Here is a 25,863-nt window from a genome sequence, read left to right on the forward strand (position 1 = left end):
TTGTACAGAAAATAAAACGACACAGTGAGCCTTCAACGCTTTCAGCTCGCTGTCGAGCGCAGTTCCACCGGTTCTGCTAAAAATCTAAAAACAGAAATCCTGGCGTCAGAGCGGCCGGCGGTTTTGACGAGGCTTAACCTTTGAGTTTCCGTGTGTTTGGACACGTATATCAGAGCCGCACAGCGGCGGCGAATTCGGACGGTGGGGGGAGCCTGAGTGACAGATGGAGCGAGAGCCGGACCCACGCCCCGCCGGCGAGGTGCCAGATCATCCGGCATGAATTTTTATTCCTCTGCCTGCTTCTTTTCACACGCTGAAAAAAAAAAAGGTCAACCTGATCTTGACTCAGCGCCGCATTGTATCACATGACCTTCAGCGAGGAGCAGAGGGGCCTATAGAGGAGAAGCTGAAAGCGCATTTCAGATAAAGGCCGACCCGGCGTGACGACACGTGGCCCGATATTATCAGCTCTTAACCCGCCGCCACATTGATTCACCCACTTTTTTCCTCTCCCTGTGAAGCTGTGTCAAAGGCAGTGTGTGTGTGTGTGTGTGTGTGTGTGTGTGTTTAAAGAGACGATACGATTTACCTTTTACAGCAAACCTCAATTCATCTTTTCTCAAAACCCAAGTCCATCCATTTTCCACTCATTTAACAGCCATTCAGACTCGACTAAAAATAAAATAAAACACCATAATACAATATTTAATAAGACTCTTTAGAAAAGAACACATACAGTGGGTGTAAAAACTGTGATATAAAAGCTAAAAGCTAAAAGCTAGGTATGATATAAGTACTTCCTTGTACTCAAAGGCACACTTGTCATAATTGTACCCTTAAAGGTTTAACACTGGTCTTTACAGGGTTACAAAGTTACAGATGTTCTTCTAAAGTAGAGATTCGTACCATTTAACCAGATAAAAGGTACATTCTGTATTCTGTATCACTGTGCTAATAAACTATGCATATATAATATCAAATTTTTGACACATATTCAGTAAATGATAATGTTATCTCTTATAATCTTTATAATCTTTACTTTCTTTACGTTCAAAAAATACACTATTTTAAGTGCAAACATGTACTTATTTTACTTAGTGTGAATAAAAGTAGGCTCTCAGAGGCTACATTTTAGTGAAGTGAACCTCCTGGTGAGAGTCGAATGGCTGCCAGAGTGGTGGAAAACACAGGAGCTCCACTGACTGATTAAAACCCTGACAACAGTCAACAGCCAATCATAAGAGTACATTCCTATAGGTGCTCCCAGCACTCAGACACCCCCACTCATTACACACACAGATGCACAAACCCGACTTTTAACTCAACAGTAGCGTATATAAATCCAGTGCAAGAGTACTGGTCCAGTGTCTTTGTACACACACACACACACACACACACACACACACACACACAGAGGACATTCGACCACTTGTGCTGGTGATTTACTGTAGCACTTGACCTCCTCTGACCCTGCCTCCACACACAACATCCAGCACACACACACACACACACACACATATACAATATATATATATATATATATATATATATATATATATATATATATGTGGCACACAATGACTACTTTCCTCCAGCAACACCACCACCAGCTAAACCTCGCTCTGCTGAGACGCTACTTTACTATACTGTTCATTAACAACAATACAGACTATAATAACATAAGACAGCCTGTTTACTCATTTATAACACTTTTATGATAAACACTAACATCCCACTTTACATTTTTATCATCTTTAATCTGTGTTAAAAGGAGAAATCCGGTGTGAAACGAACCATGCAAAGAAATCTATATTTTTTATATTTGTATTTTTTATCTTTATAATTTTTTTTTTTTTTTAATCCAGGCACTGAGAACTTAAAAAAGTGCACAGATATTTTACTAACCCTTTCAGACCCTGCATTCATTCCAATAGACATCATGTATTTTCTTTAGTTTTAAATGTTTTAATTGTTTTGTTGTGCAAAACACTATTTAAAACCAATGAAACAGTAGCTTGGCCCCGCCCACTGCAAAAAAAAAAAAAAAAACAAAAAAAAAAAACTTGAAAACCAGTAGTACTAAAGGGAGTCATTAAGGTTGCATTAAGTAACAGCTTTTTACAAATTTGAATCATGTTTTTTTACTGTTTAGGGATGGTTTATGAAATAAAAAGGTCAATATGAAATATAAAATATTGCACACAAGCTTTATTCCATTTCTGCAATGGAATAAAAAAAAACTATTAAATATTTTAGCTAATTGGATTTAAGTCAACTGATGAGCTCGAATTAGTTGCTTAGTGAATTCAGTGGAAATGCATGAATTCCTGCGGTTGCTGATAAAAATGTCTCTATAATATTCATGCATTTTTGACTAAAAGTACTGAAGGTACTGTGTGTTTAAACAGTGTTTTTAACAAAAAGCAAAAAATCTGTGCACTTTTAAAGTTCAGTTCAGTGCCTCGTTTTAAATATCAGGGCCCTCTGTATTCTTCCAATGGGTAGAAGTGTGGATTTTTTTTTGCCTATTGTAACTATAGAACGATTATACGACAGTTCCCTGATGATAATCACCTGAGTATTGATTTCACCTGTTCTCAAACTCCATATATAGAGCCCTGCACTTTACTTCTAAGCCGAGTCTTAGATTTGTTTTCGTCCCTTTATAAAAAGTGCTTATTTTACCCTATTTTTGTATTTTGATTAAGATTTTGCCTTGGTCTTTGCACTGCCTTGCCTTGATATCCACCTGTCTTTGTTTTCTGGTTTTGACCTTTCCCTGTTTTTGACTACGATTTAAGATTTCCCTTTTTTTATTTAATAAATGCCTTTTACTGTATCTGTGCTTGTCTCATTGTTGCCTGGCCCTGGCATTCTCTTTATCATATTTCTTAACTATGGGTAACTCTATGTCTGTATGCCCCTATCACTAGCATTGTAAGTCTGTTGGGAGCATAGGCTAAAAGTGCTGTATATTCTAATGATGGGGAAGAATGGATGCTAATGTGCTAATGTGTGCTACTTTGTGCTATTCAATTAAGGTTAATACTGTTTATTATGTATCATTACAACCCAAATCCATTTCACACCAGACTTCTCCTTTAAACAATCATGAATGAGCCTATGAAAGAACAGAAAGGAGGGAAAGCGAGAGCGAGAACGAGAGCGCGAGAGGTAGAGAATGCTCTGTATGTTGACCCTAAAATGTCTCTTCCATGTCCTCTCTCTTTCTCACTGATAACATTTGTCAGTGTGAGCATGCAACGTGTGGCCCCAAAGGTGGCGAACAGCACACACACACACACACACACACACACACACACACACTCACACACACTGAGCTGAGCATGTTTTCCTGTCTATTTCAATACATCCCACCACTGTGGACTCTCCAGGACCCTCAGAATCCGTGTGTCTTTACTGTTAGTCTGAGTTCTGTCTGACACTGCAGATCCTCCAGCCTGTCTATAAAGTTACGAGCCGCCCAACGGTGTCAGCAGAATATACAGGTGTTGGAGAATGAAACTGAAACACCTGGTTTTAGAGCACAATAATTTATTGTGGTGACGGACAGTTCTGGTGGAAACAGGAGAGTTGAGGTGCACATTGAATTCTGCGTGATTTGATCAGCCGTGGTTTTATGTTTTTTGGATACAATCCGGGTTAGCACCCGAACATCCCTTTCAGACAGCTTCCTCTTACAGTGTCCACAGTTAATCCTGTTGGATGTGGTTGGTGCTTCTTGGTGGTATGCTGACATTACCCTGGATACCGTGGCTCTTGATGCATCACAAAGACTTGCTGTCTTGGTCACAGATGATCCAGCAAGATGTGCACCAACAATTTGTCCTCTGCAACATTGCAATAAAAAGAGAAGATCAGTCCAAAATTTTAGCCTGTATTGTAGGTTTCTTGGTGGTTCTGAATAATAAATAAATATATTTCTATTTGTGTTTTTTTGTTGGTAAACTCGTCGTTGGTAGATTTCTCGCTAGGTGTTGAGAAGACTGTAGAGATCTGTATACTACAGGCCACAGGATATAGAGCACAGATCAAGCATGAGCCAAACACACATGTGAGCAAACGTGAGCCACCCCACACATACAGCCATAAATATTTGAACAGTTTTCCTCTGTGTGCTCGTTCTGGAGGCAGTGTGGAGCTGGTGAAGAAATGCGGTCATGGGTAATCTGATGTATGGATGCTGCAGATGAAAATGTATGCAGTACAGACCAAAAGTTTGGACACACCTTCTCTTTTTCAATGCATTTTCTTTATTTTCATGACTATTTACATTGTAGATTCTCACTGAAGCATCAAAACTATGAATGAACACATGTGGAGTTTTATGTACTTAACAAAAAAGGTGAAATAACTAAAAAAAAAACATGTTTTATATTCTAGTTTCTTCAAAATAAAAGCCCCCCTTTGCTCTGATTACTGCTTTGCACACTCTTGGCATCATTCTCTCAATGAGCTTCTTCAAGAGGTGGCCGCCTGAAATGAAAAGTTTTCCAACAGTCTTGAAGGAAGGAAGGAGTTCCCAGAGGTGTTTATTAGCACTTGTTGCTCCTTTGTCTTCTTCACTCTGTGCTCCAGCTCACCCCAAACCATCTGGATTGGGTTCAGGTCCGGTGACTGTGGAGGTTCAGCTCATTTTTTATCAAGTACATAAAACTCCACATGTGTTCATTCATAGTTTTGATGCTTCAGTGATTGTTGTTGCAATTATGTGAGATTAACATGTTAATAAAACGAATTAAGGAAAGCAGAAGAAGTTTCATACTGAAAAAGAAAATACTTTTAAGTATTTTACCCAGATCTTCAAACTTTAAAACGGGTCAATTTGACCCAGAACAAAACAGGAGGGTTAATATTTATACTAAACATCTAGAAGGTTATATTCTGGTGCACAACCTCCACTCTTCCTCTTCCTTGGGGTAAAATAAAAATATCTTCTGTCACAGAATCAATGCAGCCTCCCATGATGCTCTGCAAGAGCCCATGTTCTCAAATCTGCTCAATTCTGCACCAATTTTCCAGACTAAATGCTAATAATGCGATGATCTAGATTGCCAGACTGATGTATCCTCAGCGCTAACACACCCCGGCCTGTGGGTCAGCAGGTAAATATCAGAATCGCAGCGTCCAATTACAGCAGATTAACCTGCATTCATCAGTGCACAAGGTTAATTATCAACCAAACAGCTTCACTCGCTCCCCTGCTAGGATGTGTTGATCTGGACCCCCCCCGTACAGCTCGGCGGGGGTGCAATCAATAGGCACTCACATCCTGAGGCACTTCCTGTGGAGGGGAGGGATTGTGCCTGTAGGGTAAAGGTCAGTCTCTGGGGAGCGATCGTTTCTCAGATTCTGAAATTCTCTCATCATGAGCAGCTTTCTTATGCACAATTTGACATACAGTATGAATTACCTAATGACTTTACAGGTGCATCTTAAAAAAATTGAAGTTAGAGCAGCCTGGTGTTCAATCTTAATTAATTGCACATTGCAGCAGTAAGAGCAGAGTGTGAAGGTACAATTAGCAGGGTAAGAGCACAGTTCTGCTCTAAATATTACAATGCACACTATAACATTATGGGAGACATACCAGAGTTCAAAAGAGGACAAATGGTTGGTGCACGTCTTGCTGGAGCATCTGTGACCAAGACAGCAAGTCTTTGTGATGCATCAAGAGCCACGGTATCCAGGGCAATGTCAGCATACCACCAAGAAGGACCAACCACATCCAACAGGATTAACTGTGGATGCTGTAAGAGGAAGCTGTCTGAAAGGGATGTTCGGGTGCTAATCCGGATTGTATCCAAAAAAAATAAAACCATGGCTGCTCAAATCACGGCAGAAAATTATAATATTATATAGATTATATTAGAAGACCAGTTGGTACTTTTGGAAGTGTGGGCAGTGTGGCAAGTCCTGCTGGAAAATGAAATCCGCATCTCCATAAAAGTTTAAAGTCAGCAGGCGGAAGCTGTAAGATATGAAGTGCTGTAAGATTTTGCGGGAAAACAAAACTGCACTGACTTTAGACTTGATAATAAAACACAGTGGATCAACACCAGCAGATGACAGACATGACTCTCCATCAAACCATCACTGATTTAGGAAACTTCACACTAGACCTCAAGCATTCTCATTCAATGCTTTTTTTTTTCTTTCCCTACATAGTAAATGGATACTAAAGTGATCTATAATTTTAATGAATTGTGTAGTAAATTAAATGTGATAAACAAACCAAAATACAGAACTTGTACTATACATCAATATTTATTTAGTTGAGTAGTTCTTGCTTCTTATAATCTGGATTATTAGAACATTACTCAAATAGAGCTGTTATTCACTGTACACCTGTAACTCTACCTCTTCACTACTTTACTTTAACTGATGCTCTCAAACTTTACATTAAGAGACAAGAAATTCAAGTAATCAATTAACTCTTGGTAAGTTCAGCACAGCTGTTAACTGAAAGCCGGAATTCCAGATGTGCAAAGCCAATCATCTCAGCAAGAGGTGATACTTTTAAGGATGTAAAATATTAAACATATTCTGGTTTGTGTGACTTTAGTATTAATCTACAGTATATAGCATAGTAAAATAATGGGAAACCACTGAATTTAAGGTGCATCAAAACCTCTGACTGATACCGAACTTTACCAGTAGAGTAAATATGTAGAGTAGAGTAGAATGTGCTGGTTTGTTCTTTCTGTGCTGAATTTCTCTGGAAATAAACCCAAGGTCAGTTTCCTCAGCACCGAGGGGCTCGGCTAAGCGGCGCACTAATTAGCCCTAATGTGATAAAAAAAGACACGCACATTTCATATTAGCCGTCTTAGCGGAGGAATGAACAGACGCTCCAGCGCTCTGTTAAAGCTTTTCATTTCGCATACTAAAATCAGAGCGCTGAGGACTGCGCTCATTCAGAGCAGCATGCTTTATGAGGTATCTGTGAACTTATCTTTAACACGGTCTTCTATTGATGCTCATTAAGTTAAGGCATGCAATAAAAGAAGTTGATTTTTATTTTTATGGATGGAATGACCTTTGGGTTTAATCAAATTCCTGCCCTTTCATTAACCCTAAATTCTGCAATCTGATCGTGACACCATGGTGCAAATACATTGAACAATGATAAGCTTTTTATTTACCAAGGACATTAATAGTTTTTCATATTTTATACCAATGTCTTATACCTACTGTATTTCTTTAACTCCAACATCAGATCCTTAAGCCAGAACTCAACATTAATGATAACTATTATCAGTGTATGAAAAAGTTTGGGCATCCTTGATCATTTTCATGATTCACAGAAAGTGTGCAATAATTCTATAGTATTAAATTCTTCTTTTGCAGAAAAAAACAATGCCATAACAAAGCTTCCTAAAGCTTTTAATGAAAACCTTATGAAGCCTGAAAGGAAGAGTAGATTCATCAGCTTTGGAAGAAAGTTAATTTCCATTCTCTGATAAAACTTTAATACAAATTTGGAAATAACTGTAGAAGTAGAAGTAATAGTAGTAGTAGAATTTCTCTCACTATAAAACCTAAGGGTAAAGGTCTGCAGCCTGTAAAGGTCCAGTTCTAAATCAATCAATGTCTCATTATAAACCCTTGCTGTATCTCAGTGCTGTTTAGGCTGGAGATTAGGGCAAAGGGGGCGTTTCCTCACGCTGATCCATCAATATATTGCCAATAGATACAAGCTGGAACACAGAACCCCTCCTCTAAACACGTTTATCCATGTGTACAGGCCGACACTTAATGAATAAGTATCTCTAAACAAATTGCAGAAAAAAAAAACATATTACCATGATGGTTAAATGTACTATTAACATTTACATTAAAACATTACAAATATACATTTAAAAAAAAATCAAAAAACCAAGTGACAAAAAAGCCAAAATCAGACAAAACATTTAAGGTCTGAGAAAAAAAAAAAACTTCAGTATTAGTAGTAATTTCAGTAGTGGCAGTAATATTAGTATGAGTAATAATAGTAGTAGTAGTGGTAGTAATAACAGAGATATTAGTAGTAGTAGTAGTAGTAGTATAGTAGTAATATAGTATAAGTAGTAGTAATAGTAATAATATTAGAAATGTTAGTAGTGCCGGCATTAACAGTAAGGGTAGTAGTAGTAGCAGTTGTAGTAGTAGTAGTAGTAGGAAGAGGAGGAGGAATAGTAGCAGTAATATTAGGCATAATAGTAGTGGTAGTAGTAACAGTAATAGTAGTATGTAAAGTAGTAGTAGTAGTACTAATATTAGAAATAGTAGCTAGTAGTAGCAGTATTAATAGTAGGAGTAGGGGTGGTGGTAGTAGCAGTAGTAATAGAAGCACAGAAGTAGTAGTAGCAATAGATTTGGTAGTAGCAGTAGCAGCAATAGCAATAATAGTATTAGTATCAGTCGTAGTAGTAGTATTAATTGTAGCAAAAGTATTAGTATTAGCAGTAACAGTAGTAGCAACAGCTTTAGCAGTAGTATCAGAAATAGCAACAGTAGTAATAGTATTAGTATCAGTAGTAGTAGTAAAAGGAGGAATAGTAGCAGTAATATTAGGAATAGTATTAGTGGCAGTAATAGTAGTAGTAGGAGTAGTAGTAGTAGTAACAGTAGAAGTAGTAGCAATAGCTTTAGCAGTAGTAGAAGCAATAGCAACAGTGATAATAGTATTATTATCAGCAGTGGTAGAAGTAGTTGTAGTAGAAGGAGGAATAGTAGCAGTGCTATTAGGAATATTAATAGTGGCAATAGTATTAGTAGTAGTAGGAATAGCAGTAGTAACAGTAGCAGTAGTAGCAGTAGCAACAGTAGTAGTAGTAGTAGTAGTAGTAGTAGATGTAGATGTAGTAGAAGGAGGAATAGTAGCAGTAATTTTGGGAATATTAGTAGTGGCAATGGTAATAGTAGTAGTAGGAATAGTAGTAGTAGTAGTAGCAATAGAAACAGTAGTAGTAGGAGTAGTAGTAGTATAAGGAGGAATAGTAGCAGTAATATTAGGAATAGTAGTAGTGGCAGTAATAGTAGTAGTAGGAGTAGTAGGAGTAGTAACAGTAGAAGTAGTAGCAATAGCTTTAGCAGTAGTAGAAGCAGTAGCAACAGTGATAATAGTATTATTATCAGCAGTGGTAGAAGTAGTTGTAGTAGAAGGAGGAATAGTAGCAGTGCTATTAGGAATATTAATAGTGGCAATAGTATTAGTAGTAGTAGGAATAGCAGTAGTAACAGTAGTAGTAGTAGTAGTAGTAGTAGTAGTAGATGTAGATGTAGTAGAAGGAGGAATAGTAGCAGTAATTTTGGGAATATTAGTAGTGGCAATGGTAATAGTAGTAGTAGGAATAGTAGTAGTAGTAGCAATAGAAACAGTAGTAGTAGGAGTAGTAGTAGTATAAGGAGGAATAGTAGCGGTAATATTAGGAATAATAGTAGTGGCAGTATTAGTAGTAGTAGTAGTAGCAGAAATAATGTGTATTGTATAATATGCTACTGAATTAGAACTGTGCTGGTCACATTTATCAGAACTCAGATATTTTCCATGTAGGTAAATTTCTACATTAGTGGTTTAGGATGCCTGTATGATACAGTATAATGTACATTTTAAAACAATCACTGCCAAAAAATAAAACAGACAAAACAGTTTCAAGTCTGAGAAAAATATACAATACACAGAAAAAAAAATAAAATAAATAAAACTTCTAAAAGTCTCACATATTCACAGTAAAATAGTAATATTTTAATGATAAAGTTCACTTTGTTCAAAATCTAAATTGCATCACTCAGAAGCTGCTGCTGCTGCTGCTGTGCACACAGTAGTCCCCATGGGTGATGTGCACATCAATCTCCATCTCAATTCCACTTCAATTTTCTCTTTAATAAAAATAAAAATAAGAAAAACATACAAAAGGAGATGAAATAATATCTATTTTAGGAAAAGCGTATCACAACCAGAGTTACGGCTAAATTAGCTGTGTTGTTCGTGCAGAGCTGAACGCTGCACTGATTTGTATCTGAACGTAGTTCACAAGATCGTTCACAAGGACGTAATGAAATATATATACTCCAGTTATAAACTACATGGAGTCATTTGTATTACATTATGTCTGTAACACAGGTTTGCAAACATGACAGCAAATATGTTAAAAAATACATTAAGGGCTACAGTATATCGTACACCATGTGCGAGGTGTGTCACAATGTTCTTTGCTATCTTACACCTCGTCAACAGTCTATTTTCACGCCTTGCTCCCACTGTTAAAATAGCTTCAGTGTTTGTGAATATATTTACACTGATGGTGTGGTGTGGTGATCTGGAAGCAAGGTGTGTTCAGGTAAATTTCTGGCATGTTGCTATATATATATATATATCTATATATATATATATATATATTTATTTATTTTGGCGTGGGAAAACACAGGAGCTCAACTGACTGATTAAAACCCTGACAACAGTCAACAGTCAACAGTCAGCCGTCCATGGATGCACTTCACTTTTGGTTAGTGCACCTCTTGGTGAGAGATCGCTGACTGCTAGATATGTCTCAACAACGCACTAATAATACCGTATTTTGCCCAAACTCAAAATTAAAAACCTCTGGAATATAATCAAGAGGAAGATGGATGATCACAAACCATCAAACCACCAAACTGAACTGCTTGAATTTTTGCACCAGGAGTAAAGCAGCATAAAGTTATCCAAAAGCAGTGTGTAAGACTGGTGGAGGAGGAGAACATGATGCTAAGATGCATGAAAAAAACTTTCTTTGCATTATTTGAGGTCTTAATTTGGGAGAAATGTTTGTTTATAGAATAAAAAAAACAATGTTCATTTTACTCAAACATTTAACTATAAATAGCAAAATCAGAGAAACTGATTCAGAAACTGAATTGATTTCTTTTTTTTTCCAGAGCAATATATTGTCTTTAGCAATGAATCCAAGTTTATGATCCTGTTTTTTGATCCAACAGCAGATTAACAGCAGAGGAGACATTTCAATACATTTATCTCAGTTTTTTCTAATGCTGGACACAACTATTGAAGCCATGCTTTATCTTCCTAAGCCTTGTAAACACCCAACTTCCACTCAAATAAAACACATAATAACACATAATACCAGCTGATACACGCTGGTTTGATATTATTATTCCAATAAATACTAAAAGAGAGAACAGCTATAGTTTCTTTATGAGAAAAAAGAGGCTTAAATGAAGGAAACGAGGAATCTGAGAGAGAGAAATGAAAGAAAAGACAATACAGAAGAATGCACATACACACATCTTCATACAGCAGCCCTGGGGATTTGTACGTACACCCACGCCTGATTATCAAGTCTTAACCCCACGAGAGAGAGAGAGAGAGAGAGAGAGAGAGAGAGAAAGAGAGAGAGAGAGAGAGAAAGAGAGAGAGAGAGACACTCATTCACAAAACACTTTCATACATTCTCATTCAGGCCTTATAAATAAAGCAACATCGTCTTCAGGGGTTTGCAACAAACACCGAACACAAAAACAAACCACTGAAGACTACAGCTGGATTTATCAAGCCTGACAAAACCTTGATGTCGAATCCAAAAACAAAAAAAAATCTGTTTTCCAGCTCAAAATATAAAAACATCAAAGGATACAGTCAACTGAAATTCATAATTCCACAAAAGAAGAAACTTTCACACCCCCTTCACAACAGAAACCACAACCAATGCTCAAAATTTAGATTAAAGTATTAAATAATAATCATGACAGGGTTCGGACGGGCATGAAAAACCTGGAAAAGTCAGGAAAATGAAAAAATACCCAGAAAATTTTGGAAAAGTCAGGAAAATTTGCTCTACAAACCTTTGTGTTTCCGCTTATCGATGGATAAAATCTATTTTGAGCGAACAAAATACGCCATCTCTGAGTTAATACAGGTAATTTAAGATTATGTGTCAACATTTTCATCAGATTCATTTTAGACCTACTATATCATATCAATTTAAATTCTAGTTTTAGTTGATTTTTGTTTTTATTGTCCATGTTTGCACTGATGTTTTAAAAATCGTATAGTCATGAAAATTTGCCTTGAAGGTATGGAAAAGTCATGAATATATCATGGAAATGTATTGGTTAAAACGTGTATGAAGCCTGAATGATAATATAAAATAATGCAAAGTGTTAAAATGTAAAATCCACAAATATACTGGGCTGTATTGTTTAGATTTATAGTGCACCAGTCAATTGTGCATCACACAGATTGATTTAGGACGTGTCGGTGTCTTTGGTATTGTGAGGGCACAAAAAATACGCCTCACGCGGCTCAAAACGCGAAAAAAAAAATGCATGTACTAATTTTCTTAATTAATAAACATGGGTGAGCTCTAACTTTGGCGCGTTCTTATCTTAACAGTGCAGAGGAGACTGAGCTGCTCGTTCACGATGTAAAGATACACCAGCAGATACACTCTTAATTTAAGAGAACAGTAATGCTATTTTATTCTTTATTCTCTTTATTGTTGATATAAAAGCTGTACGATTTAAGTGCACGACACACCTGCATGGACTGGGTGGCTGACTGTTAACTGTTGACTGTTGACTGTTGTCAGGGTTTTATTCAGTCAGTGGCGCACCTGTATTTCCCTCTGCCAAGATAAAGAAACACGGCAGAAATTTAACTGAACACACCTCACCTCACTTCCAGACCAGCACTCTACACCATCAGTGTAGATTTATTCCTAAACTCTGACGCTAATTTAATGGTGCAGGCGCAAGTTATGAAAATGGACTGTTAACAAGGTGTAAGATAGTGACGTGCATCGTAACACACCTTCGTACCTACGCAAGGTGTACGAAAGAGCCCACTTACTTTTTCAACGCACTTTAATCCCTTCAGCATGTCCAATGTTCAAAAATATAGATATTATTATATATATATATATATAAACAATAGGTTATCTGTGCTAACAAGGGGCGCCGGGTGGGTGCAGGAGTTTCATTTTTAACGATGCCTCTGTTCTGTCGCGGAGCCTCGAGATGTTTATTAGAGCTGTATGAAATTTTCATACAGAGTAAAGCATTCCCTTTCATCCTGCAGCCCCCGCCAGAACCAGCCCCGGCCCAGGCAGGAAGTGGCGCCCGGGCCTGGAAGCTCAGCGTGAAGGAGGCTGAGGTGGAGGTGGGGGGGCTGTGCCTTCAGGTGACATCATCTAAAGATGGTGGAGATGGTGGAGATGGTGGTGGGGTGGAATAATTTGTTGGAGGTAGGCGTTTGACTCAGAAGTTACGGGGATAACCGGGCTCCTCACAGCAAGAGATATAAAGATGTTTATCTGAACGATAAGTGCGAAACTCAAAGATCAGAAGGCAAACAAATCAAACCTAACCAAGCAAAACTAAACTAAACTAAACCAAATTAGGCAAAAATGAACAAAACTAAACCAAAACTAAACCCAACTAAATCAAACTAAATCAAACTAAAACAAACTAAAACAAATTAACCAAACTAAACCAAACCAGGCAAAACTAAACCAAACTAAAAAAAACTAAAACAAACTAAACTAAACCAAACCAGGCAAAACTAAAACAAGCTAAACTAAACCAAACCTAAACAAAACTAAACCAAACCTAAACCAAACCAGGCAATACTAAACTAAACAAAATCAAACCAGGCAAAACTAAAACAAACTAAACAAAACTAAACCAAACTAAACCAAAACTATACCAAACCAAACCAGGCCAAACTAAAACAAACTAAACCAAACCAAACCAACACAATCCAGGCCAAACCAGGTAAAACTAAACTAAACCAGACCAAATCAATCCAATCCAAGCCAAACCAGGCTCAATTAAATAAAACAAAATCAAACGAAAGTTTACAATTTTGTAACTGATTTAGACCAAAAAAAAAAAAAAACTATAGGTGTAAAAAAAGAAACACATAAAAACTTGGTTCAGACGTTGATCTGGACAGAATCCAGTCTTTCAGCTGTGAAGATGCTGTTAGATAAACCCAAAGCTGATCTGATTGGTTTAGCTGTAGAATTTGCAGCGATAAATTCAGAACAACACAGAGCTAAATTCCATTAAACCAATTCAACTGAGTCACTTTCCATAAACCAGCACAGCAAAGCTAATTACAGCAGGATTTACAGCATCAGCTTACACACACATTACCACAGCTCTAACAATATCACACACACACACACACACACACACACACACACACACACACACACTCTGTTTACTAATTACGACTCCAAAAAACATTCGCTTTGCTCGCTGTCTGCCATTCTTTTGATCTGTTAGTAAGCAGGTTGTTTTCCTCCTTCTCCACACTGTCCTGTACTCCTTCGCTCCCTTTCATCCTTTCATCTCTTTCTCTCCCCCTGTTCCTCCTTTCACCTCTATCCTCTCCTTTACTCTCAGTCTATAGCTGAGGAACACAAGGTTAAGTGGTGAACAGTTGTCGCTTCAGCTCTTAAAGCTTCAGCAGGGGGAAAACACACACACACACACACACTCACTAATGCGCACACACACACACACACACACACATACAAAGAAAGGAACACACACACAGACAAGAAGCTTGCTGGTTTTGGTTTTGCTAATTAACGCTCAAGGCTCTACTGTAGTGAGCGTTTGTGCCTGAAACACTTACTGAATGTGTGTTCCTGTGTTTTGTGTTCTTGTGTGTGTGTGTTTTCTATGTGTGTGTGTGTTTTCTATGTGTGTGTGTGTGTGTGTGTGTGTGTGTGTGTGTGTGTTGTATGTGCTCTTGTAAGAGTCTGGCGTCTCTCTCCAGCTCATTCCCATTCTCCTCCAGTGCCACTCCGCCGTGCCCGGCACAAGGGGCTCATTGTGGGCTTTGGTGGCGCACTGTGCTCTGAAGGCCGCAGTAGAACCAGGGCTTACGAATCCTCTCCAAAATCTCTTTCAGGCCCCGCCCCCAACTCTGTTCTCCAAAGCCACTCTCTGGTTGTGAAGCAATAAGGCCCAGCAAACTCAAGCCAGCTCCCGTCCACCTCATCAGATAACACCAAACACACGCCAAACTCCTACTGGTTACGGCATATTAAATAAACCAAGCCATACAAACACTGGAAACACTCCATATTTCAAAATGTGACCAGCAGGGTTCGGGCAATATGGCCTTAAAATAATGTGATGATTAAAGCAAATCTAACCAGGATAAATTTGATCAAAACAAAGAAAACCAGACAAAATCCAACCAAACCAAAACTTAACCTATTCCATCATAATCCATTCCATCCCATCCCATTCCATCCCAACCCAACCCAAACCAGACCAACCTAACCTGACCTAACCTAAACAAACCTGTGCCCAAGCTAAACCAGACCAGACCAGACCAGACCATATCAAACCAAACCATCCCATTGCTTCACAACCCAGCCCAACTTAATTTAACCCAACCAAAACTAAACTAACCCAACCCAAACCAGATCAGACTAGACTAGACCAGACCGACCTAACCATTTCTAATGTAAAGAAATGAAAATAATGCAATATCTGTCTGGAAAATTACAGCAATTCTGACTAGACTGAAATTATCACTACATCACCGCTGAGTTTCTTCAAAAGCAGCATCTAATTTGACTTGTAATTGCAGAAAAATCAGACAGCACCCGTCACCCGTACGAGGCTAGCGTAGTGTGATATACAACACTGTAGATAAATATACAGGAATTTACTCTATAGCATTACTGACAGTCCCAACATAATGGATTCCATCACTATTCAGCTATTCTACAGCTGCTGCTGCTGCTGCTGTTCCTATTCTCTAGGACTTCACCACTTCAGCATCAGTAAGAATAACTGTGGAGCTCTTATACAACATGTCACATCGTTTGGCTGTAGTTTATGTTTTTGTACTTTATTTCTATTCTCTAATTGGTGCACTTTTCCCCAGAACCGCTTCATATAAAATACTGTTTGCTCGGATCAAAGAATCTTCAAGGTATGCATAACAGTTTAGGACAAAACACCAGCAAGCAGGAGTTGATCAAAGACCACGTTAAAGGCAGATGTGTGAAATCCTCACAGTTTCGAAACCTTTCACTCGATGCATAAAAGACTTCAAAGATGTCTTAATGCGTTTATGAGAAGTTTTGAGTACATAAATGCAAACCAACATTATTATAAAAGTGTCAGCAGGAACTGCTAACCCTACAGTGACTCCCACACTCAATAATAACTCAGAAATAAACACTTTCCTCAGATTAAAAGTGTGAATCAGCTTCTGAAGTGTTCAGGTAGAGAATTAAACTCCTCATAATGGTCGATAAGTGAGTGTTAGAGGGTTTTAGACACACTCAGAAATACTAAATAAAGAACAGAAGAGGATATCCTTATGATAGCTGAAGAGCTGAATCTTTTAACTTGATCTGCTTAATGATAATTATTAAATTATAATTATAACATTTCCTGAGCTGTTATTTATTTTGACATTTTTTATTTCTTTTGTTTGTTTTCATAAAAAATTGGAATTTATTTCAATTTTTTTCCATTTTCTTTCAATTTAGCTAGAACCCTCAGCTGTTTATCCCCCCTCTATCACTAGTGATGCTCCAACACCAGGAGGGTTAAGAAGACCAGCACACGCCTCCTCCGATACATGTGAAGTCAGACTCTGCTTCTTTTTTAATGTTTTTAGCCGAGTAGCATCACAGCGCTAACGCTCGGAGGAAAGCGCCTACAGCGACTCGATTCTGATACAGCAGTTCACAGATGCAGCCTTGTGATGATCCACATCACCCACATCACCCACATCACCACAATATAACATATTGATCATGATCAGGTAAAACAACATTAAAACTAATAACTTCAGTAGCATCAGTCAGAGTCAGAACACACATTGAGGTATATGATAAATATACTGGATAAGATATAAAAATAAGAGCACAAGTAATCCCAGCATTTGTTAGAAGAGAAGAAGACAGCCTTACCTGTGCAGTGAGACAGACAGATACAGAGATTTAGGGTGTTATGCATTAAAGGGTGCACTGGGGGGTTTCTGAACCAAGTCCATCCCTACTGTAGAGGCATGCTGATCTCCACCAACCAATCACCTACTGTCTCACTGGCCAGGGTGCCGGGGTCAAAGGCAGGCCGCCCTCACACAACCAACCAGTTAGAATAAGTGTATAGAATAAGGCAGCAGTTATTTTTGGGGCAGAATCATGTGTTTTTGTGTTTAATTTATTTAAAGTGCAATTGCATATAATACATATTTTAATACATATTTAAGTAGATTGTATTATTTGTAGAACTTGTCAGTCATCATTTTTTTTTTGGTCAAGCCTTACCTCTGAAATAAAACTGCATAAATGAATATTAAAAAAAAAATCTAATCAAATTGAGATTGAGATGTCAAATTTTTATCTCTTTAGTTTGTATATAAAAAAATAAAGCTACACCAGCAGTGTATTCATTAATTTTTGGGCAAACTTAAAAAAAAAATGTATTTACTCAAATGCTAGTAAATTAGCGAGTACATCCATATATAGACCTACGCAATACTGAAATACACTCAAAAATAGCTATTTTTAAAGTGCATTTTGACTACCATTGTACTACACACTACGTAAGAAATCAGAAATTTACGATACATGACAACATACATAAGCGCAAACTTGATTTGATTTGATTTTATATTGTTATGAAGCATTTCTAACGTAAAAGAGCATCTTCCAAATCATGTTGATTTTCCACTGATTGTCACAGAGAGACAAGAGATTTGATACCCTGCTACTGCACTATGTAACTCTGGTGAATCTGAGCAATTCATTGCATAATCCTGCTTTGGAGAGTTAAATAAGTGTATAGAATAAGGAACAAAAATTAGTTAAAGAACAAAAAAAAGGTTGGACACACCTTCTCATTTGATATTTTTATTTCTATATTTTTCCTACATTGTAAATTAACACTAAAGTCACCTAGACTATGAAGGAACACATAAGGAAATGAGTAGTAAACTTGCACTTTCCGAGGCTGGTAACTCTTACTCTATTACTCTATTACTCTTTCTTGGAATGGTCCTGATTAGTGCCAGTTTCATCATCATGTTTTTTTTGAATGGGTTGTGGCTACAATTGAGGATGCTTTTAAAGTTCTGGAATGTTTTGTATTGACTGACCTTCATTAAAGTATTTCTTTTCTTTTCACCACTTTACACCAACTGTACCTCTTCACTACTTTTCTTTAACTTTACATTCTTTACTTAACTGATGCTCTCAAACTTTACATTAAGAGGCAAAAAAATTCATGTAATCAATTAACTCTTGATGAGTTCAGCACAGCTGTTAACTGAAAGCCTGAATTCCAGGTGACTTTATCTCATAAAGCTGAGAAAAGTAAGAGGTTTACTTTAAAAAATATAAAAAATAAAACATATTCTGCTTTGTTTAACAATATTCTGTTAACTAAAACAATTCCATATATTTTTCTTCATAGTTTTAGATGATTTAGCTACAACCTACATTGCAGACATAGTGTAGACATAGTGGGAGGGCCAACGGAAAACTGTGGGTGATGAAATGAAATAGAGAATTTTCTGTGTGTGTGTGTGTGTGTGTGTGTGTGTGTCTCAGGCTGTATAAATATGAGGAAATGTGAGGGTAATGAGGTGTCTGATGTGTTTTGATCAAAATCTCGCCGTTTACAGATTACAGCTTTCCTTTCCCCAGCATCCGAATTTTCTCGCATTTAGAGTTTTCATATCATTTTTATATAAAAAAATAAATAAACACCCCTGCCTCTCTCTCTCTCTCTCTCTCTCTCTCTCTCTTTCTCTCTCTCTCTCTCTCTCTCTTTTGATGTTAACTGAAGCTGTCCGTCACTGAGCCCGTGCAGCAGACCGGGGTTAAACGCGTGCAGAGAAACTGCTGAAAAAGAAAGAAGCCATCAGACAGGCTTTTAAAGATTTTAAAGATTTTAAAGATTTTAAATTTGCTGTATACGATTTCAATCCAATGCACTTTCTGTACAATTTAGTGAATGTTTCCTCATTGCTCGAAAAACCCTCTGGTTTGTTTGTTTGCTGGAAAAACGCCCAGTGCTCAAACTCAGCTGCGGCTTTTTAAATAGGAAACAATAAAAGTGGAGCAGAACAGACACACAGCACGACTCCTGACCAGTGTGACCAATGACTCCTGACCAGTTACTGGAACTCAACTCTGGAAATGAGTCTGCATAAGGATAATAAGGTCGGCATATTAAAAAGCGATGGAAAGAATAATAATAAGAAAATGCAACAAAAGAAACAAAGAACAAGACAGAATAATAAATAACAGAGCTAGTGCAGGAAGTCAGGAAGTGGAGTGGGAGGTATTTCCTCTTCCTCTGAGCTTGTCTCTGGGTCGTAAAGGGCTGGTTGACTGAGGAAGAACAGTGCTCTGGTCTAACCGGCTCTGTTCGCTCTTTCAGTCGCACTAAAATAGCAAAGGACGCGGGCATGCCCCCCGATGCCCCCCGCTGCCCACTCTGTAAACCAGCGGGCACCAGCCGAGCACTCTGCCTTTAGAGAGTCAGACACGTTCCTCTGACTCGCCGGGAGTCGCTACTTATTCCCTCACATTCTTCAGCTATTCTTCTGCTTTGTTTTCTGTCTGTCTCAGCTCCTTTCAACTCTCTGTTTCCCATCATCCAATCATCCCTTTCACCCTTTCCCAGAATCCTCCTCTCTCATTTCTTTGTCCTCATTTCTTACTGTTCACTAGGGGTGTTCTTTTTTCCCGTTTTTTTCCCCATCCGCTGGTTAGGTTTGCATAGATTGGTGATTCTCACCTGGTGGGTCAGGACCCAAAAGTTGGTTGCAGACAAGTTTTGGGCGGGTTGTGGACAGCTTGTAAAAAATAGATATATTTTAAAAATAATAATAATAATAGCAATCCTCGTCTGATTTTGTACTCATCTTTTATACATGGGAGAAAAAAAAAGAGAAAGTTAAGTTTAGAGAAATTAGCCAAAAGCCAAATTAGAGAAAATGCACTTTTAGACATTTTTAGGCTAGTGCAAATCAATTTCACGATTAACGGAACAATTAATTGAATGGTCCCCAATTATGACCCAATAACAGTTCATTTAATGGATGATAGACCCAGCCTTTTTCTTTGATAAGAGCTACTTGAGTCGCCCTCACACCTTTTTTGCAAACTGATTCTAAAGCAACATCACTGTATCACTGTACAGCTCAACACGCTTGGAGGAGAACACTAACCTCCTGTTCTGTTACATTAGTTAACACAAGGCTGAGCTGGGTAAGTTATTGGGAGTCATTCCCCTTTTTCCTAATTTTGCTAATATCCACCTTTCTTGCTTTCTTGGTTTCTTTTCCATTTTATTCTACTATCCTAGAGAGTGAGGGAGGACAGTAGTGTGTGTGTGTGTGTGTGTGTGTGTGTACAGGTATGTTTGTGTGTTGGCTGGTCCGTGCCGTGACTTGTGCTTTGCCCTGGCTGACTCTAATTGCCGGCGCCGGGGTGCCAGAGTCACCCGGGAAGCGGAGTGGAGCCGGCAGGGGAAAATTGAACAAGCGTCAGCCGTCAGGAGTGTTTACCCTCAGCGCCGCTGTCAGCCCGCGCTGTTTATCCGCTCCACAATTACCGGCTGCCCCAGGGGAGCCCGCGGGACGAGGGGCGTAGTGTCCTGTAGCCCGGACTGTGGGTGCAGGAGGTGGATGGAGGGATGAAACGACACCACAAAAAGATAGACGAGGTAAACAAAACTGTCTACAGGTCGTTATGATGAAATGTAACAGAGGCTTCCTGGCCTAGTAGCTATCTCAAGAAAAACGGAGGAAAAAATAAAAAATAAAAAAAATCTCCCAGTGCCTTAATAAGAGAATAAAATTAAAGATAACAATAACAGACTGTTTGTTTGCATGTGTTTTGAACTACTCATACAAAGCTGCCTGTATAGAATTTGTAAAGTATGTGCAGTTTGAGCGTAAAGTGTTGTATGTGTGTATATGTATGAGTTTGTAAAGAAGTGTAAAGTTGTGGGACATGTGTAAAACCTCTCAGAAAGATGCACAAAGGACATAGAAGTTCTCTCTAGGCATGCCCTAACGTTTAAGGTCAAAGATTTGATGTGTAAAGTATCTGTAAAGTTCAAGGTAATGTTTTATTTTAAACTAGAGTTTAAAAAGCTGACCTAGGCCTAGGTTCTGGGTCTAGGCCTAGGTCTGTCTGTAACACTTATGGGAACGTCTTAATATAACAGACAGTGTCTGTAATACCTGTACATATTAAAATTAAGCCTGCAAAATTGTGAGGGTAATGACTGAACAGTATGTAAAGTGTTAAGGTCTGTACATACAGTCTGTACATTTTAAGGTACTATCTGTAAAGGCTGTAAAGTTTAAGAATCTGTCCAAATGTCTATATAGTCTCTACTTTTTTAGATGCTATCTGCAAAGTGTAAGGTGCGTGTGTAAAGTATATGTAGTTTAAAACCATTAAAGATTAATATGTTGACTGTAAAGTTCAAGATGATTGACGTCTGTAGAATTTAAGGTGATTAAAATCTGTAAAGTTTAAGGTACTGTCAGTAAAGTATATAAATTCTGTAAAGTCTAAGGTGACGTTTTTAAAATCCGTAAAGTTTAAGGTACTGTCTATAAAGTATTTAAATACTGTAACGTGTAAAGTGCTCTCTGTAAAGTGTAAGGTGATGTCTGTAAAATCTGTAAAGATCAAGATATTGTCCATAAGGTATTAGTGTCCATAAAAAAATAATGTCTGTAAAGTTTAAAGTACTGTCCATAAAGTCTGTCTATGAAGTCTGTTAAGTTTAAGGCAATGTCTGTAAATTCTGTATAGTTCGACATGATGTTTGTGTGGACTTTACAAAAGGCATTTAGCATAAGACATCCTTCCAAGCACTCTTAGAACGATGTGTACAGAAATTGTAAAATTGACGTGAAGCGGAAGTAATGATGAAATGTTTAAGTTGATACGTGGGATATACATTTTATAAAATATAAGTAGAGCAAGTTTTATATATTACTCTACAGCTGTTAAATTGTAAAATATAAGGTGTTTATAAGGTGTTTATAAGGTGATTCTGGAACTGGTTGGTTGGGCTGGGTGTGGCTGGGGTCTCTGACCTGACCCCTGACTCAGTGGGACAGTGGGTTACAGCTGATGGGCAGCATGGCAGAGCGCCCTGCATTCGCACACACACACACACACACACACACACGCACACACACACATACACACACACAAACATCCAAGGGCAAACTCTGCCTGAAGTATCTCTAACACACACACACACACACACTGGATCCTTCCACTTCGTTTAGCTTACTTTCCAGGAGTGTCTCTCCCATTACCCACCAGTCTATCCAATCGTAGCCTCCCAGTACCCCCCCTTACCACCACCACCTATACAACAAATTGCCCCCCTGCAACCCATCACCCTCTACACCATGCAATTTAACTCCTGAGATGGAGCGCACTCCTGGAAAGCTCATTCCACCGCGCTCTCCGTTTCCGGCGTGAGGACCGGTGGAATGGCGGGGGTTGAATCTGGGAAGTGGACGGACTGCGGGCCCTAACACTTACACTGCACATCTACCCGGATGGACTTGATGGCAGCCACCCCGACCCCGTTCTCAGCCTTGCAGTAGTAGCGGCCGCCCTGCACCCTCTGGATGTTGACGATCCGCAGCGTCTCATTGAAGATGGGCGTGTCCTGGAACTTGTCGGAAGCACTGCCGGCTGTTTTAGTCCACCGAACCTGCCATTAAAAAAAAAGAACAGATAAAATCACATGATCAATGATGAAGAACAGAAAGAACATACACACAAAAAAAATATATGCGTAAAAAAATTACTTTAAAAAAAGTCTGCATTTGCTTTTTTTAAGTAAATTTAATTTCCGATAAATTTAAATAACTTTTAAATAACTCGATTTCAAGACTTAAATGTTACACAGAGTAAATAAGTGAACTAAACTTCAGTCAATTCTTTCTTTTAGTAAACTTTACTTCATTTCTGCATACAATATTAAAAAGCTTCTTAGCCTGCCTATAAGAACCGTATATCTGCAGAGAAAAATGAATGGAGCAAACTTGTTAAAAAAGCTACTTGTCTTGGGGTGAGCTGGAGCACAGAGTGAAGAAGACAAAGGGGCAACAAGTGCTTATAAACACCTCTGGGAACTCCTTCCTTCCTTCAAGACTGTTGGAAAACTTTTCATTTCAGGTGGCCACCTCTTGAAGCTCATTGAGAGAATGATGCCAAGAGTGTGTAAAGCAGTAATCAGAGCAAAGGGGGGCTTTTATTTTGAAGAAACTAGAATATAAAACATTTCTCCTTTTTTTGTTAAGTACATAAAACTCCACATGTGTTCATTCATAGTTTTGATGCTTCAGTGAGAATCTGCAATGTAAATAGTCATGAAAATAAAGAAAACCCATTAAAAAAACTTTGGCCTGTCCTGTATATATATACATATATACTTAATTTTTTTTAAATATAAATTTTAAGCAAAGTTATAAGCCAAGACAAGTCGTACAGTCAAGGTCACCCAGAGTCACCTTCACATAACCAGTATGAGATGAAAGTAATCGATTCGATCATATTCAGTCTTTAATCAATTCTTTATCCGCTCTAACCTTCAGCGTGAGTTCAGCGTAAGATGTGGCATTCCCTCTGAAGCTTTACATCTCTTCAGAACTCCTCCTCCTTTTTTTTACCAGCTCCATCTTTCTTTAACTGCATAAAAGTGCAGCAAACAGCACAAAGCAAAGCCCGTAATCTCACCCACCTCTGGTCGCGATTAAACCCCCCGGTACGGGCGGGGTCACCCCTGAACGAGGAGGCGGAAACGGGCAGCGCTCGGAGTTTGGCAGGACCGGGGCGGCGGGAAGGTTAGGACGTACACGCAGAGGATTATGGGATTAGATAACCTGTACAAACGAGAGGCTTTGTGTTTATTCAGGCTTGTTTGCTGGTGGATTTGGGACACAGCTGTTCTCCATTGATCAGATAGAGAAGGTGAGAAATTAACAGAGAGAGAGAGAGAGAGAGAGAAAGCGCACGCGAGAGAGCGAGAGAGAGAAAGTGCGAGAGCGAGCAAGCGAGAGAGCAGTGGAGCGAACATTAACAGAGGAGAGAAAGTTTGGTTATAAAGAGGGCTGCCCGCTCGGAGATGGCGCTGCTTTCATGGGCAAATTTTTCAAAGGACAGGAAAAGTGCAGTTCTGCAGAAAAGAGGCACAAACAGCGGCACGGGTTCCATCTGAATCCAGCAAAAGTTATTTTCAGAAGCTGGTCAGAAACTATTCTTTATTAGATGTGGTCGACAAATGCTCTACAGCATCAACTACACCGGCTACAGAATGCTGACGTGCCAAAGCCGTAAATCAGCCAGCAGTATGTTCATGTTCATATCATATGCAGTACCAGTCAAAAGTTTGGACACACCTTTTCTTTTTCAATGCGTTTTCTATCTATTTACATTGTAGATTCTCACTGAAGCATCAAAACTATGAATGAACACATGTGGAGTTTTATGTACTTAACAAAAAATGAGCTGAACCTCCACAGTCACCGGACCTGAACCCAATCCAGATGGTTTGGGGTGAGCTGGAGCACAGAGTGAAGAAGGCAAAGGAGCAACAAGTGCTAATAAACACCTCTGGGAACTCCTTCCTTCCTTCCTTCCTTCAAGACTGTTGGAAAACTTTTTATTTCAGGTGGCCACCTCTTGAAGCTCATTGAGAGAATGATAAAACATTCGACAACCCGCTCATGCAGCTTTGCCATCAAGCTGCCGGCGCTCAGAAGGAGCACAATTGGCCCTGCTCCCTCCGGGTGGGTAGATGGCGCTCTCTCCCCACATCACTCCTAGGGTGATGTCCACAGCACAGGACGTCTGTGAGCTGATGTATCGGAGGAAGCATGTGTTAGTCTTCACTCTCCTGGTGTGTTGGGGCATCACTAGTGATAGGGGGAGTCCTAATGAGTGGGTTGTGTAATTGGCCGTGTAAATTGGGGAGAAAATGGGAAAAATTATAAAAAAAAAAAAAATTAAAAAAGTGCATTCAAAGTTAGAAGCTAGAGCTAAAGCTAAGAGAAGAGAAGATCCAGTGCAGTTCAGGAGCTGCAGGAGTCTCTGCACAGCGGCGTCCACGGTGGAGGCAAATGAAAAGATGAGGACAGACAGCGAGAGACAGTGGCGCTAGAGAAAAGAGGCTGAAACACATGACGAGATGAGAAAACGCTGTCCTCTCTGACACAGGCTTCTGCTGCACATCACGCCACGTCTACGCCAGCCAGCGCTGCCTCCTCCAGATCCAACGACACATCGGCTGCGCTCTCATCCTCGCTGTGGCGTCTCAAGCTATGGGACGAAACCCGCTCGGCTCCAGCTGGCTCTCTCCTTCACACACAACTCATCTTCACTGTTTCCTCCAGCCGTCGGCATCACAGACGTGAACACAGAGGCCGGCAGCTTCCCGTCTGGCTCACATGTGCCACCAACTCAACGTCAACCAGAGATCAAACATATGCTAAACACTGGGCTTCAGTAGCCTTTTGCAACAGTCAGTGTTGCAGAGATACACTGAAAAAAATATGCGTAAAATTTACTTAAAAAGAGTTTTGCATCTTTCTGCATTTGCTTTTTTTAAGTAAATTTAATTTCAGATAAATGTAAGTAACTTCAACTCGGTTTCAGGGCTTAAATGTTACACAGAGTAAATAAGTGAACTGAACTTCAGTCAATCCTTTCTTTTAGTAAACTTTACTTTACTCAATATTACCTAATTACAATTGCTTTATTTATACAATATTACTCAAATTATTTATAATACATAATATATAATAATCCAAGGTGCTGAAAG

General features: G+C 38.8%; 1 protein-coding gene across 1 annotated transcript in view; it reads right to left on the reverse strand.

Annotated features, from left to right (window-relative positions):
• Positions 1-25,863, reverse strand: part of LOC103023441 (MAM domain-containing glycosylphosphatidylinositol anchor protein 1) — a 229,565-nt gene that overhangs the window by 123,914 nt on the left and 79,788 nt on the right. Inside the window, exon 4 of the mRNA XM_022685148.2 lies at positions 22,578-22,752. Coding sequence (XP_022540869.1) covers positions 22,578-22,752 — 175 coding nt within the window. The remainder of the gene's footprint in view (positions 1-22,577; positions 22,753-25,863) is intronic.

Source organism: Astyanax mexicanus, chromosome 7 (assembly GCF_023375975.1).
Source record: "Astyanax mexicanus isolate ESR-SI-001 chromosome 7, AstMex3_surface, whole genome shotgun sequence".
Classification (NCBI taxonomy): Eukaryota; Metazoa; Chordata; class Actinopteri; order Characiformes; family Acestrorhamphidae; genus Astyanax; species Astyanax mexicanus.